Source organism: Lytechinus variegatus, chromosome 15, assembly GCF_018143015.1.
Source record: "Lytechinus variegatus isolate NC3 chromosome 15, Lvar_3.0, whole genome shotgun sequence".
Lineage (NCBI taxonomy): Eukaryota > Metazoa > Echinodermata > Echinoidea > Temnopleuroida > Toxopneustidae > Lytechinus > Lytechinus variegatus.
In genome coordinates, this window is record NC_054754.1 from 29,605,576 (window position 1) to 29,621,260 (window position 15,685).

Genomic DNA, 15,685 nt, shown 5'->3' on the forward strand with positions numbered 1-15,685 from the left:
TCTCCATTTTCGAACTTCTTTCCTCTTTATTTCTCTTTCCTCTCCATTTTTCTTTATGTTTTCTTTACCCTTTCTTGGACATCAGTTTTTATACTCATTGTCAAAATATACATCCGAATGATTCCTATGTTTATTGTCTCTATGTGTATATATATATATATATATATATATATATGTATGTATATAAGTTGTTTTGTTATGTTTTGTTTTATTTTTATTTTTTGGTTTGACGAAATACTATTTTAGTTTTTTATCTGCTTATATTCCTTGCATTGTATAGCTTGTTTTGTATCATTTTGTACTTCTTGTTTTGAACAAAATGTTGGCAGTTGCCAGTGACGTTCAGTAATAAATTCGATTCAATTCATGTTTACTAGACTTCATGTTTATATTTTACAGGACTCCGAGTGAATGAGGACTTCATTTTGGGGATTAATACTACTAACATGAACTATCTCACTAGCAAAGGGCGCTATAGCATCGGCAACATGGTGATCGATTATGATTATGAAATTAATATTGAATCACATTTACAGTCACTCACAGAACCTTCAACAGAGATTCTAGATATTTTAGTTTGGGCAGGATCATCCTCAAACCCAATAAACTTCACTTATAGGTATTGCACCCCGGCTGCGATACCGCCAACTCCTATGAATTCTATGCCAGCTACACACTCAGTAAGTTCAACTCTAATGAGCACGGCTTCTGATACGCCGTCATTTATCATGTCTTCAGCAACTTCTACATCAGAAGCTTCTGTTTCCATGAGTTCTATGCTAGCAACAGACTCGATAGTAAGTTCTATTCCGACGGGCACATTGTCTGATTCATCATCATTTATCATGTCTTCAGCAACTCCTACATCAGAAGCTTCTGTTTCTATGACTTCTATGCCAGCAACAGACTCGATAGTAAGTTCTACTCCGATGGGCCCAGCGTCTGTTTCGTCATTATTTACCATGTCTTCAGCAACTCCTACATCAGAAGCTTCTGTTTCGATGACTTCTATGCCAGCAACAGACTCGATAGTAAGTTCTACTCCGATGGGCCCAGCGTCTGATTCATCATCATTTACCATGTCTTCAGCAACTCCTACATCAGAAGCTTCTGTTTCTATGACTTCAATGCCAGCAACAGACTCGATAGTAAGTTCTGCTCCGATGGGCCCAGCGTCTGATTCATCATCATTTACCATGCTTTCAGCAACTCCTACATCAGAAGCTTCTGTTTCTATGACTTCAATGCCAGCAACAGACTCGATAGTAAGTTCTACGCCGATGGGCCCAGCGTCTTATTCATCATCATTTACCATGTCTTCAGCAACTCCTACATCAGAAGCTTCTGTTTCTATGACTTCTATGCTAGCAACAGACTCGATAGTAAGTTCTATTCCGACAGGTCCAGCGTCTGATTCATCATCATTTACCATGTCTTCAGCAACTCCTACATCAGAAGCTTCTGTTTCTATGACTTCAATGCCAGCAACAGACTCGATAGTAAGTTCTGCTCCGATGGGCCCAGCGTCTGATTCATCATCATTTACCATGCTTTCAGCAACTCCTACATCAGAAGCTTCTGTTTCTATGACTTCTATGCTAGCAACAGACTCGATAGTAAGTTCTACTCCGATGGGCCCAGCGTCTGATTCATCATCATTTATCATGTCTTCAGCAACTCCTACATCAGAAGCTTCTGTTTCTATGACTTCAATGCCAGCAACAGACTCGATAGTAAGTTCTACTCCGATGGGCCCAGCGTCTGATTCATCATCATTTACCATGTCTTCAGCAACTCCTACATCAGAAGCTTCTGTTTCTATGACTTCAATGCCAGCAACAGACTCGATAGTAAGTTCTACGCCGATGGGCCCAGCGTCTTATTCATCATCATTTACCATGTCTTCAGCAACTCCTACATCAGAAGCTTCTGTTTCTATGACTTCTATGCTAGCAACAGACTCGATAGTAAGTTCTATTCCGACAGGTCCAGCGTCTGATTCATCATCATTTACCATGTCTTCAGCAACTCCTACATCAGAAGCTTCTGTTTCTATGACTTCAATGCCAGCAACAGACTCGATAGTAAGTTCTATTCCGACGGGTCCAGCGTCTGATTCATCATCATTTATCATGTCTTCAGCAACTCCTACATCAGAAGCTTCTGTTTCTATTACTTCTATGCCAGCAACAGACTCGATAGTAAGTTCTACTCCGATGGGCCCAGCGTCTGATTCATCATCATTTATCATGTCTTCAGCAACTCCTACATCAAAAGCTTCTGTTTCTATGACTTCTATGCCAGCAACAGACTCGATAGTAACTTCTACTCCGATGGGCCCAGCGTCTGATTCATCATCATTTACCATGTCTTCGGCAACTCCTACATCAGAAGCTTCTGTTTCTATGACTTCAATGCCAGCAACAGACTCGATAGTAAGTTCTACTCCAATGGGCCCAGCGTCTGATTCATCATCATTTACCATGTCTTCAGCAACTCCTACATCAGAAGCTTCTGTTTCTATGACTTCTATGCTAGCAACAGACTCGATAGTAAGTTCTATTCCGACGGGTCCAGCGTCTGATTCATCATCATTTATAATGTCTTCAGCAACTCCTACATCAGAAGCTTCTGTTTCTATGACTTCTATGCCAGCAACAGACTCGATAGTAAGTTCTACTCCGATGGGCCCAGCGTCTGTTTCATCATTTACCATGTCTTCAGCAACTCCTGCATTGGAATCCTCTGTTTTTATGACTATGTCTGTTCCGGTAGTTACGGATTCAAGTGCACCTGCGACCTCTGCTCCCGCCACACCTACACCAACTATATCATCGAGTGATGTATCAACCATGAGTTCTGTGACTCCAACAACTCCGACAGGTACGATACAGTGACCAGCAGTGACGGACCGTGACCCGGAGGAGACAAAGCATTGGGGGGGACAGCATTGTTCACAGACAATGCAGCGCCCCCCCCCATGCTTTGTCTCCTCCGGGTCACGGTCCGCTACTGGTGACCAGTATAATAACAATGATTATTCCTTTTTATATAGTGCGTATCAGAAAAGTTTACACTTTGAAAAAGCCCTGGGAATTAAAAAATGTATGCAACATGTGGGTCATTTTTTCACATTCGGTTTGGGTCTCATCCATCCAATGAAAGTAAAAGTTTTGTCAGAATGTTAAGTGAGCACTGTCCATTTTTGTAAAGCTCGCAGAGATCTGTTTGCGCAGAAATGCTCCTTTTCACGCTCTGTCAAGGGGGAAAGGCGAAATCAAACTGTACCTTTTTCTTATACATTTCCCTTGCACTTTTAGTCAATTGAAATAAAAGGGATACATTCAAGCATTTTGTAACAATTTTGCCAATTGACATCATAGGGAAGCTGTGTGACTAATTGCTTGACTTGAGAAAGTTTACGCAAGCTTTCCCCATACATGTATTTGTATTCTATCCACTTACTCAGACCCATGTACATTATCACCCTGTCAAAACGGAGGCACTTGCTCGTCAAATGATGGTGTTTATCAATGCACATGTCCTGACACACACGAGGGAACCAACTGTGAAACAGGTAATTTCATTGTTTATCGATGTTACAATTATTCTTCTACAAGCCTAAATAATTTTTAGTCGAATGGGTGAATACATCTACGTTATTCTTTTCACAAGGTTTTCCCCATTATTTCATCTACGTTTTGGGAAATGTTAAGATACTATAAAGGCCCACTTTATGTCCATAAATTGCGTTGATATCACCTTGAATTATTTCAAAATTTCTCAAACAATTATATTTTTGCAATTCGGAAAAACCCCGATATACAAAGTCATGTAGAAATACTATATTAAGAAGTAAGATAAGTGTCAGTATGATGATAGGAGATATAATATTTTTGAAAAACTGCAATTTTTATATTCTTTCATCACGTGATGTCATACATTATGCTTGATGTAATGCCAATGTATCTAAACAACTTTTTACAGTCATTTGAAAGTTGAAGGTATGAGGTTTGAAATAATATTTCAACGGGTTGAGATATTAAAGAAAACTTAATTCTTTTTCTTGTATTCTTAATCTGAATGTTGATAATATTTTAATAATAATAATAATATTCCGCATTTATATAGCGCTTAACACATCGAAACGACGTCTCTAAGCGCTTTACAGACATATTACCCCGGTTATCGGATCCTTGCATGCCCGCATACAAAGTATACACCTTCTCCACTCCCTGGGGAGCATTCCAACAAGAGTTACAAGACTCAATTGCTAGGCATACTACATAGGCTTTCGCATCCTACCGGGTACCCATTTAACACCTGGGTGGAGAGTGGCAAATTATGGAATGACGCCTTGCCAAAGGACGCTAGGCCATGGTGGGATTCGAACTCACGACCCTCTGATTACAAAGCGAGAGTCAGAACCGCTACACCATGGCGCTTGTCGTTGTTAATAAACTCCAAACAAGCAATTCAATTCAATTCAATTCAATTCAATTCAATTTATTTCAATCATAAAATCATAAAATATATACAAAGTAACATGCAACAATCGCGATTTAATGTAATGAATGAAATTGGAGACTAATATGAAAGTTAAAAAACTTGTAAGTCATAGTCCCCCAAAACAAGGAAAAGAAAACACATGTTACAATACAAACACAACACACATACACACACACCCTCACACACACACCATGACACGCGTGATACATAGGTACTTAAAGTAGAGTTACAATGAATAGGAAGAGACAAGCTGTCTCTTCAATAAAACCTTAAAAGATGACAATGTAGTGCATGACATAAAATTATTGGGTAGGTTGTTCCAAATACGGGGACCGTTGTGTCTAAAAGAATTGAGTAGGGACTGAGAAGAAACCTTTGGGTAATGGTATTTTATACATGTGCGGGTATTATGGGAATGGATAGATTTATTAAGAGTAAACATTTGACAAATTATTTTAGGAGCAATACTATTATTAACATTAAACATCATTATGGCAATTTGGAATGTATATATATCATAAATTGTAAGTGTTTGTAACCTAAAAAATAAAGGACGAGAGTGAGCTTGGAAATTAGAATTTGTACATATTCTAAGGGCTTTCTTTTGCAGTTTGTATAAAGATTCTAATTTAGTTTTCCCCACTGCTGCCCAGGTAATGGTACAATAATATAAGTATGGTAAAATTAAACAGTTATACAACATAAATAATATATTTTGAGGTAGGGATACACGTAGTTTACGGAGGATACCAATGTTTTTAGATATTTTGTTTGCAATATATTGTCGATGGTCCAGGAAAGATAGAGTATCATCAAGAATTATTCCTAAAAATTTAACGGAAATGCACACATTCAAATTAACGTGGTTTATTTGTATTCTAATGTTATTATAATTATATGGGTGGGATTTTCTATTGAAATATAAAACACATGTTTTGTCATTGTTTATAATTAATTCATTAGCATCAAACCATTTTATAACATTTTCTAATTCTCTATTTACCTGTAATATTAATCTATTGAAATCTTTATGACATGCAATTAAGTTGGTATCGTCGGCAAACAGTATAAAATGAAAAAAGGATGAAGAAGAGCTCAGATCATTTATATAGATCAAGAAAAGGAGAGGACCCAGTATAGAGCCCTGTGGGACTCCACACTGGATCCCCTTCCTATCGGAAACAAAATTATTATAACATGTGAAATGGAAACGATTACTCAAATAATTCTTAAACCACTGTAAAGCTACACCACGTATACCAAAAAACTGTAATTTATATAGGAGAATATCATGATTGATGACATCAAACGCTTTAGATAGATCAAGAAATAAGCCTAATGTGTGAACTTTGTTTGTTAATTTATTTTGGATGTAATCATGAAGGTCAATTAAAGCATGTGCACAGGAGGACTGTTTTCTAAAACCATACTGAGAGTCATCAAAGAGATTATATTTATTTATATGATTAAAAACCCTATTGTAAATCAATTTTTCTAATATCTTAGAGAAACAAGGGAGTAAAGTTATAGGGCGATAGTTAGAAAATATATGGGGATCCCCTTTCTTAAATATGGGTATAATTTTTCCTACTTTAAAATTCATAGGAACCTCACCAGATAAAAAGGACAGATTACAAATATGTACAATGGGTTTAACAATAAAGTGAATAACATGTTTAACAATATACTGCGTAAGTCCTTCGAAATCTTGGCTTTTGGAAGAATTTATAGATTTAACTATATTTAAAACCTCTGAATCATTGGTTGGGTGAAAAAATATGGAATTATTGCAAGGGACTTTTAAAAAGGAACTAAAATGGCACTTAGGGGTTTTAATATGTTGAGATTTAAGTTGGACAGCAATGCTAGAAAAATATGAATTAAATTCATTTACTATCGATTGAGGATCTGTTAACTTTTTTTCTTCTTTTAAAAAATAACTAGGATATTGACATTTTCTTTTCTTTCCTAAAAGATTATTAATAACTTCCCAGGTTTTAGACATCTTATTTTTGTTCTTTTGTAATAAATCACTAAAATAGGTTTTCCTTACAAACTGTAAAATGGAGTTCAATTTATTTCTATAATGTTTATATTTATATTCACTGATATCATTTCTTTTTTTGCAAAATATTTTATATAATCTATGCCTTTTATTTATACACTTTAGAAGTGAAGGGGTAACCCAAGGTTTTCGTGGGGTACTCTTTTTCTTTATTTTACGGGGAGCAAAATTCTGTTTATACGTAGTTTTAAATAAATTTATAAAAGAGTTATATGCCTTATCTACATCACATGCTGAGAATACTTCGTTCCATTCTAAAGTAGCTAAATCTTTCTTAAATGAACTTAAACTTGATGGATCTGTAAGTTTTACATAAAATAAAGACATTGGTTCTTTGTATAATTTAATAGAAAGGTTGGTTATTTGGAAAATGGGTAAATGATCAGTTATTCCACTATTAAAAACACCAGAATGAATATCTTTGTCGACAACATTTGTGAATATGTTATCAATCAATGTTACAGACCGTTTACAAATTCTAGTTGGTTTGTCAATTAATGGATGAATAGAATTATTATACCTAATGTTTACAAAATCATTAATGTGTTGACAAGTATTATATTTTAGAAGATCAACATTATAATCACCCATTAAAAACATAGATTTATTTTCTGTGGATATTGTTCCAAGACAATTACTGAAATTTTCATTAAATTCAAGAATGGGTTTATTAGGGTTTCTATATATAATGCCAACAATAATATTTTTTGAACTATCCGAAATAATTTCAATAAAAAGAGATTCACAAGTGGTTTTTGGTAAAGATATATCCTCCCTTACTTTAACATTTAATGAATTATTAACCAAAAGTGCAACACCCCCACCTTTCCTACCTTGTCTGTCATTATGATAAAAAGTATAATTATCTCTATTAAATAATAACGGGGTATTCTCATTAATCCAGGTTTCACTAAAACCATATATAGAAAATTGTAACTTAATTTGGTTAAGAAATTGATCAATAGCGAAATAATTTTTATTAAGACTTCTTGAATTAAAATGGAGAATACTAAAATTATGTTTGTCTTCAGTGGTAAAATCTGAATTATCATTGAAATCAATAGGGAGCCAGTACTTGACAGGTTTATCGAATGTAAAAAAATTATTATCGGGATCAATATCATCAAGTATTCCACTTTCATCAGAATCAATATATGTCGAGAACATATTGAGATTATCATTATCAACGCCAACGGTATCATATTGCACTTCAGAAAATATGCATTTAAACTCTTCATCATTTACTTCATTGAAAGGAAAAATATATTGGAGAATATCCATACTGTTGTATTTGCATGTACACATTCACACTTCAATCCACATTCAAAGCATTCACAGCAATATAAAAAGAACAATCAGGAAATCAAATATGACATAAAATTAAACGTAAATATATGACAAGTAGGCATAGAAATATCAGAGTAACGTACAAATATATAAGTTGAGAGAATACAAGCAGGTGAAACATGTAGGTCAATAACCTCGGATGTGATATTTATAATAAAAAAAAAGTTGTAGATTTACAAAAATATGACATTAAATGGTGACACTATATTCTCAGAAGAATATATATGACTAATCAGGCGAATTCAAAAGGAAACTTCTACAAGCATTTCAACAGTATGCAAAAAAAAGATGCAAATATGTTCTTCAGCATTCTTATGTATTCGAAAGTTATATATGATCAATGTCTTTCACAGAGTGGATCACTTTCTTCAGCGATTTGTTTTCTGAAGTTTTGACTGCTACAAGTATGCGTCCATCCATTGACCAGGCCGACTCAATCTTACTTTCAGATTTTCTGCAAGCTCGTTGGGCTTCCCACAGAAGTGTTCTGTTAGTAGCAGTCAAGTCCTCAAAGATGCTGAAACCAGTCTTGCTTTCTTTTAATTTCTTCTTATTTTGTAGCAGTAGTCTTCGTAGTCGGTATGAAATGAGTTTAACAATAATTGCACACGGTTTCCTTGGCAGCCCTTCTGGTGGTCCCATACGCCGGCGAACTCGATGACATCTGTCAATATCCTCCTCCTTGAGACTGACTCCAAGATGTTTCCTGGCGATCTCACGTACTATCTCAGTTGTATTTTCCTTTTCTTGTTCAGGCACTCCAAAGATGCGTACACAGTTCCTTCGGGAATACTGTTCCTGATCATTTAATTGGTGTTGTAACTTCATATTTCTTTCCTCACAGGTTTGTCGCTGCTTCTGAAGATGCTTCAAATCATGCTCAAGGTTTTCAACTTTACTTTGAAGATCCATGATGACACCATCCTGTTTATCCAGTCTGAGAATCAAAGATTGGAGTTTTACATCCATTGCTTCACATATGGTTCTTTTAATAGTTGATAGAACTTCATCATCCATTAGAACCTCCTTTACTTGGCTCTTTAGTATGGCATCAGAGCGTGTTTCAGGCATTGTGTGGAGAGGTGGTTCAAAGTGCTTAATCCAATGCAATACAAAAGATAATCCACGATGAAAGGGTAATGTCACAAAAGGTCAGTGATAAAGTACAGTGACCCCTCAAATCAATGCTGGATTAGGTCCCAGGTAAGCTTAGGCTTGAAGCAATGATAAACCCTACTCCAAAAGGTATATGCTGGGACTGGTTTGAAAATATCTCACAGAAGCAGGTAAGACGATTCAGCAAATAAATGTTACAAAGTCCATTTATAAGTCACCAAAGTACATCCAGGTCAAGACTTGGTTGACTAAGACATTCCTAAAGGTGAGAATGCATCACACTTCCAATACAAAGTGTAAAATAGGTAGATATTCTGATGTGATATAGAGCTGTGATATAGAGCAACGATGTATCACCAGTGGATTATTTGATTTTTTTTTCATTTGTTCTATCAAATTATTTTTCAAACATTTTATACTGTCGAGTATACAGGTGCGGTGCTAGAGGGGTCATGGCGACAACCGACCCCCAAATATTTTCAAATGATAAAAATTGGAGAATAAAAGTGAAGAGGTAAAAGGAAAAGTGTATAAACAGAGAGATCTAGGCCATGTAACTCTATTACACTCCTACATTTCAACTAAAAAGAAATATGAACGTCCCCTTAGGCCTCCCTGCCTCCAATCATTGTATCATGAAACACTGGAGAGCTATATTAGAGTAATAGACACGGCGTTTTGTGAGGAATGTGCATCCAGCAATGCATCTTGATGATTGTAGTAGGCAACTTGTAACGTGATTGTTTGTTTTATCTATAAAATCACTCAGAGATCGATCCATGCACGTTAGCACCCTGTCTAAACGGAGGCACTTGCTCGTCAGATAATGGTGTGTATCAATGCACGTGTCCTGACACACACGAAGGAACTAACTGCGAAATAGGTAATAAGTCTAAAAACCCATCTCTTCGTATGAATATCATCTTCTTCAAGCATGTTAAAATAATTGTCAATTATTAACAAAGACTATATGTGACCAAGCTTCCCGAAAACAACAATTAGTCGCCCTAATTGAATTTTAGAATTTGCATTGGGCTTGAAAAAGAACATCCTAAGATTTGAAATGATAAATGTCTTTTTAACATCGAATAGCAAAAAGCTCACAAGTACTTGAATGGATGCAGAATAATTTCATAAGAGCTTAGAAAAGGAGAAACCCAACTTTGAAGTTGTGGGTTCACTCAAGCATGCGATGTGCACACTGTGCAATAGCACTGAAACTTTTAAGAAGTCCGCAAGAAATGGTGTCACAGAAACTTGTATTTTGTGTTTTAATTCAACTTTACTACTTCAAAATTGTTACAGTGTGGAGAAGAATTACTCTCTCAGATAAACTGATTCTTGCATTTCGAAGACCAATTGGTTGTTTTTATGTTTCAAAACTAATATATCAATTCCATATATTTCATAGTTTCGCTAGTGTCACCTACTCATAAACGATACAAAATGAGAACCATTTTCCTTTGATAGAAAAACATGCAAAAGCTGAGATTCAACATTTTATATTACTGGTAATTTTGTGCATAAAGATAAGTGACGATCTGTTTTTCTTCCTTTGTAAAGTTTTATATTTTATTATTTTTCTTCTTTTTTCAGAGATCGACCCATGCACATCATCACCATGTCAAAATGGAGCCACTTGCTTGTCAAATAATGGTGTTTATGAATGCACATGTCCTGACATATACAGCGGAACCAACTGCGAAACAGGTAATTTCGTCAAAACGTTTATCGATGTTATTATTATTCTTCTATAAATAAGATCAACACCTTTAAGGGAGCAAATACTTTTTTCAGTCAGTTGGATGAATACATCTACTTTATTCTTGCCACAAGGTTTTCCAATTATTATTATTCAGATACTTGCAAACTGCTTCTACAAAATTACATACATGTATGTATGCGGGGTTTTCGAGAATTTTGATGGTCATTTCCTAAAAATCGCTGGGTTGAAAAAAAAATAGACTGGCAACTTCAATAGTTAAAACCATCGATATGGGTTAGTTCACGGTTAAAGGTAAATGAAATAAAATCTCAAAATCATTAGTCTATACATAAACTGAAAAATTAAGAAATATTTGACCATATTAAAATGCAAAATTTGTATTGATTCTTAAAAAGATATAACACAAGTGTTAATTAGGAGAAAATTCAAATCCCTGATTTTCTGTGTGCGCTTTGTGGTGGCTTCACGAAACATTTTGAATCCCCGAAATATTGATATATTGATGAAATGATTTGTCACGGGAATAAATTCAAACAATACCCTCACGGTTGTCATGGTTGTGTCCATAAATTTCTCCATTTTGAAAGACCCTTATTTAACACCAAAAATAGAATTGCAGGAACTGGTAAAAGACATTTTTAAAAACTTAAATGTCAACCATGTTTGTAATGTAATTTTATTCAATAAAGTCAAAACAAAATTTCGGAAATCCATCTTTAAAAAAAATTATTGTAATTTACCCGATTATATGATGTTTGAATTGGCATACATGTATTCCCAAGAATGTATGCGTGCTGACATGCTTTTATTTCAATTAAAACCTTGTACTAGTAAAAGTAATACGATTTAGCCGATAACACGATATCTGTTTTCATTTGCTCCTTAAAATTACTACAAAATGGATGCAATCTGATGCGAATATTATTGTGTCCGTATTGTTTATCTAGATTCTTCAGTTATTACAGACTCGATGTTTAATATCCCTGATCTCCCGATAACGTGCCAAAAATGTATTCGACGTTGCGGTTGCACTTTATGAACATGCTTTGACATGTATTTGTTTCTTTTCACTTACTTAGAGATCGACCAATGCTTATCCTCTCCCTGTCAAAATGGAGGCACTTGTTCGTCGAGCAATGGTGTTTATCTATGCACGTGTCCTGACACACATGAGGGGACCAACTGCGAAACGGGTATAACTCCTCAAGATTTCCATCTCATTTAATACCTGTATTTAATCACAATGAATCTCTTCACACACTCCTAGAAAATGGAGCAAAATGTTTTGAAATGGGCATTTCTTGGCTAGGGACACCTCCTATGTGTGACACAGCATTTCTAATTTCAGAATGTAAAATAGCATGTAAGGAGCTTTCTTTATAGTAGGCATATAAGACATTGCTAATGATGCAACGTTCCACTTATTGTCCTGCAATGTGTGTGTATAAAACTATACATAATAAAAGAAAGAATTGAAAATAATCAATAGCCATAAAAAGATTGTGTTGAAAGTACACAAATAATCAAATATAGATAGACTGATGTCTGAAGTTCCAAGTAAGTTATCGTGAAGATTTAAAAAATGAAAAGCAAACAAGCAACCTGACGATAGAAGTAGTCGTTGTTTGCTTCTAAGCAATCATTACACAATCAGGGGGAATGAGGTTAACATGAATCCTTCATCTTGTGTTAAGGTGAAATAATATCAGTATTTATGCGGTAGCACTTAATATCCAGTGATCATCCCCTAGCTTTTATCCCCATACCGTTGACTCATACTAATAACATAATTATGAATACGTTTGTTTCTTTGACATGTCAGAGAAGACTACCTGTGATGTTGTTGGGTGTCCCTCAGGCGAAACATGTACTAGCGAATCTAACGTGTGTGAATGTAGTGGGAATACAGTAAGAAATAACAACGGCGTGTGCAGAGGTTAGTATCGCGTTCTATCAAAGTTCTTATTAAATCGCGTACCGGACATGACGTTTTATCCTGTCCTTCGCGAGAAACAATTAATGGATAGAATTCCGATTAATATACCCGGATGTTTTAAAACTGTTCACAAAGTAACGAGCGACTGGTAACCCTTTCTTGTGGTAAATCATATAGGCCTACACCAGATTTTCATTGATGTTGGTGTTGATTAGAAAGGATCACCAGTCGCTCCTAAAGTTTATGTAACACGAACGTGGAACATAGTTTAAGGTGATAATTAGAAGTATTATTTTCGCAAGAAAGGTCATTTTAAGTACTTACTAAGTCTTACAAACTGATTTACGAAAGCCCATCAAGATTACCTCTAGACTTTTATGGAATGCTTGGTTTCATCCAACTTATTCAATATTAAAATAAAAGAGACTGAATTATTAGTTAAATTGATTACATCCTCACGCCCTCACATTTTCATTTCAAAGCGTCTTACAAAAAAAGTTGGTGCGGTCAGCTTCGGGGAAACTAAACTATTACAATCCAAACCATACAATCAGTGCACTTTAATTATAGCTCTTTAATATAACACTTAATAAAATTATTTGTATATGTAATTAATTGAATGATAAAGTGTGTGTGATAATTACCCAGAAAGAATAAGATATGTTGGTTTGAAACTATATTAACCCATGTTTACCAGCTAAAAGCAAGGAAGAAAGCGCATATCAGTAGACGAAAATGGCTTGCAAACGGATAAGATATCTTTGCACTGTCACATACAAGAGCACCACAATAAACATGAGATGGAAGAAAGGGGTTTATCGCTAACCACTTGATCTTGTTTGCTCGACGTGAATGCTCTTCATGAACCTTCTGGGGATTGGTAAACCTTTTTACATTCAATATGTGGGAATCCTGAATATGGATGCCAGAATATGAAGTGATATTGAATTATGTGATTCACTTTACACATTAGCCTTACATGATTACATATTCATTCATCTATCTCTTAATTTATTTTTTTCTTCTTGTTCAAGCACCCCAAAGTGCCTTCACTATACAAATTGTGATCGTAGCATTCCAAACCATCACAGACTTTCAAGACGTCGTCAACAATCAGAATTCGGCAACTTCTATGGAAATCAGACAGAGCCTTACTGTCATCGTAAGCATTTTTAAAGCAATATTGAAGTTAAAGTGAGAATGAAACAGATTCAGAGAGAAGGAAACATCTTGTTTATAGTGCATATATTAGTAATAATGCCATTGTATTCATTCTTATTTTAAATAATTTGTTATTAATCAATCTTATAATTCAATAAGGATCGATACCCAGATTATGTGCCCCTTTTTTATTGAAATTTGTGTTGTTTATGCGTATAAGTTATATTTTGTCATGTAAATTGATCCTGCAATTGTATAGATTTTGTTCATGCATTAAATCATGTGTCACCTCATCTACAAGCACTACTTACGACAGTATACTGTAATATCTTATCCGCATATTAAAGGTGTAGTTCTGGATTTATTTCAATGGCGATAAATGCCTGATTTATATAATGTAGACTTATACATGTAATTTTTAGATGAATACATTGTCTAACTTATAGAAAAAGTTAAAAAGGGTGAATACAAATTCAAGTTTGAAGAAAAAAAAATATCAATTAATTTGTCCGAATTTGTAAATTGCAGTTATTTACAGTATATAGGAGACGGTATGGGACGCTCTTCATCGGCGTCATCATCCGAAGCTTTTCTCTCGGGAGCCTCGAAGTCGAGGCTGATCTCATGTTCGGTGAACCTGAAAACCCCACAGACACACAACAACCCCCAAACAATCCCATGGAAATTGCCGAGGTATTTACCAATAGTCTCCAGAGCATGGACAATACAAGTACTACTGGCGATTTTGTTGTGGATTCAACAAGAACGACCGTTACTGGTGAGCTGTGAATCAAATCTTATCTTTTCAGGGAAGTGGGCCTACGTTACTCTTTCTCTGACGACGTCAAAAGGGGCAGAGTTACAAAATACCAGTTTCCTGAAAGTGTGTACGAACTTGACGGAGGTGGTGGCTGTAGACCCTCTTGGTATGACAGTGCAGCCCACGTTGGTTTTTAAGTAAAATGACAGAAATGGCCGCTCACTTTGAAAAAAAGGGAAGAATATATCTTTCCATCGTGTTTTCTTTCGATCATGCTGGGGGCATCATTAAAAAGACTTATTAAGCCTTATATTAAAAGAGAGACCAGGGGGCGTTTCATCAACATTTTTGTCCGACAATGACAACTTTTCTGGGTTTTGATTGGCTGAGAAACAATGTTACTATGGTAACTGTCGGATAAAATGGGACTTGTCAGATAAAATGTCTGACAAGTCCTTTCATGAAACGCTCCCCAGGGGTCCCAAATGCGCACTGTTGATTGGTTGAAAATCAAGTTACGCATGATTTTTAGAGTTGCGATTGTTTGCAACTCTTTCTGCAGCGGACCCTGCTGTATTAGCATATATAATTCGTTGGACATGTTTATTCGCACTGATAGAAAACTCGTACCTCCAAATTCTACCAAGAAACAGTAGAGAATTTAACTCTTCGCTAAGGCATGTAAAGGGGGGGGGGGCTAGACCAGTTAGTTTGACCAAGGGGCGGATCCAGGATTTTCCAAAGGGGGCACATTTTCCCCCGATTTGACTAACCAAAACAAAAGGGTTTCACCAAATATTCAAGGTTATTTTGTCCGCTGAAAATTTGACAAGCAAAAGAAAAAAGGTCCTCACTTTCAAAAGAGGGGCACACTTAGGTTGACGATGAGCTGCGACGTACTGGTAGACTGTGAGATGGCCGCTAAAATTGTTAATTTTCGTATATGTCAAATATTCGGATCTGGCATTGTTCTGCTTGGGTGACCCCCCTCGTAAGCAGGGGGGTGCTGGATATTGATCCAGCTTTATCTACGGAGCCCAAGTTGGGGGGCTTAAGCCCCAAACT

The 15,685-nt window shown here is 35.7% G+C and overlaps 1 protein-coding gene across 3 annotated transcripts in view; it reads left to right on the plus strand.

Annotated features, from left to right (window-relative positions):
• LOC121429217 (mucin-17-like) overlaps positions 1–15,685 on the plus strand; it is a 79,175-nt gene that overhangs the window by 49,710 nt on the left and 13,780 nt on the right. Inside the window, exons 17-24 of one of the 3 annotated variants that reach the window (XM_041626176.1) lie at positions 400–2,883; positions 3,470–3,577; positions 9,807–9,920; positions 10,634–10,747; positions 11,843–11,956; positions 12,586–12,699; positions 13,734–13,861; positions 14,389–14,638. In XM_041626176.1, coding sequence (XP_041482110.1) covers positions 400–2,883; positions 3,470–3,577; positions 9,807–9,920; positions 10,634–10,747; positions 11,843–11,956; positions 12,586–12,699; positions 13,734–13,861; positions 14,389–14,638 — 3,426 coding nt within the window. The remainder of the gene's footprint in view (positions 1–399; positions 2,884–3,469; positions 3,578–9,806; positions 9,921–10,633; positions 10,748–11,842; positions 11,957–12,585; positions 12,700–13,733; positions 13,862–14,388; positions 14,639–15,685) is intronic. The other 2 variants (XM_041626177.1, XM_041626178.1) reach the window with 2 other exon arrangements.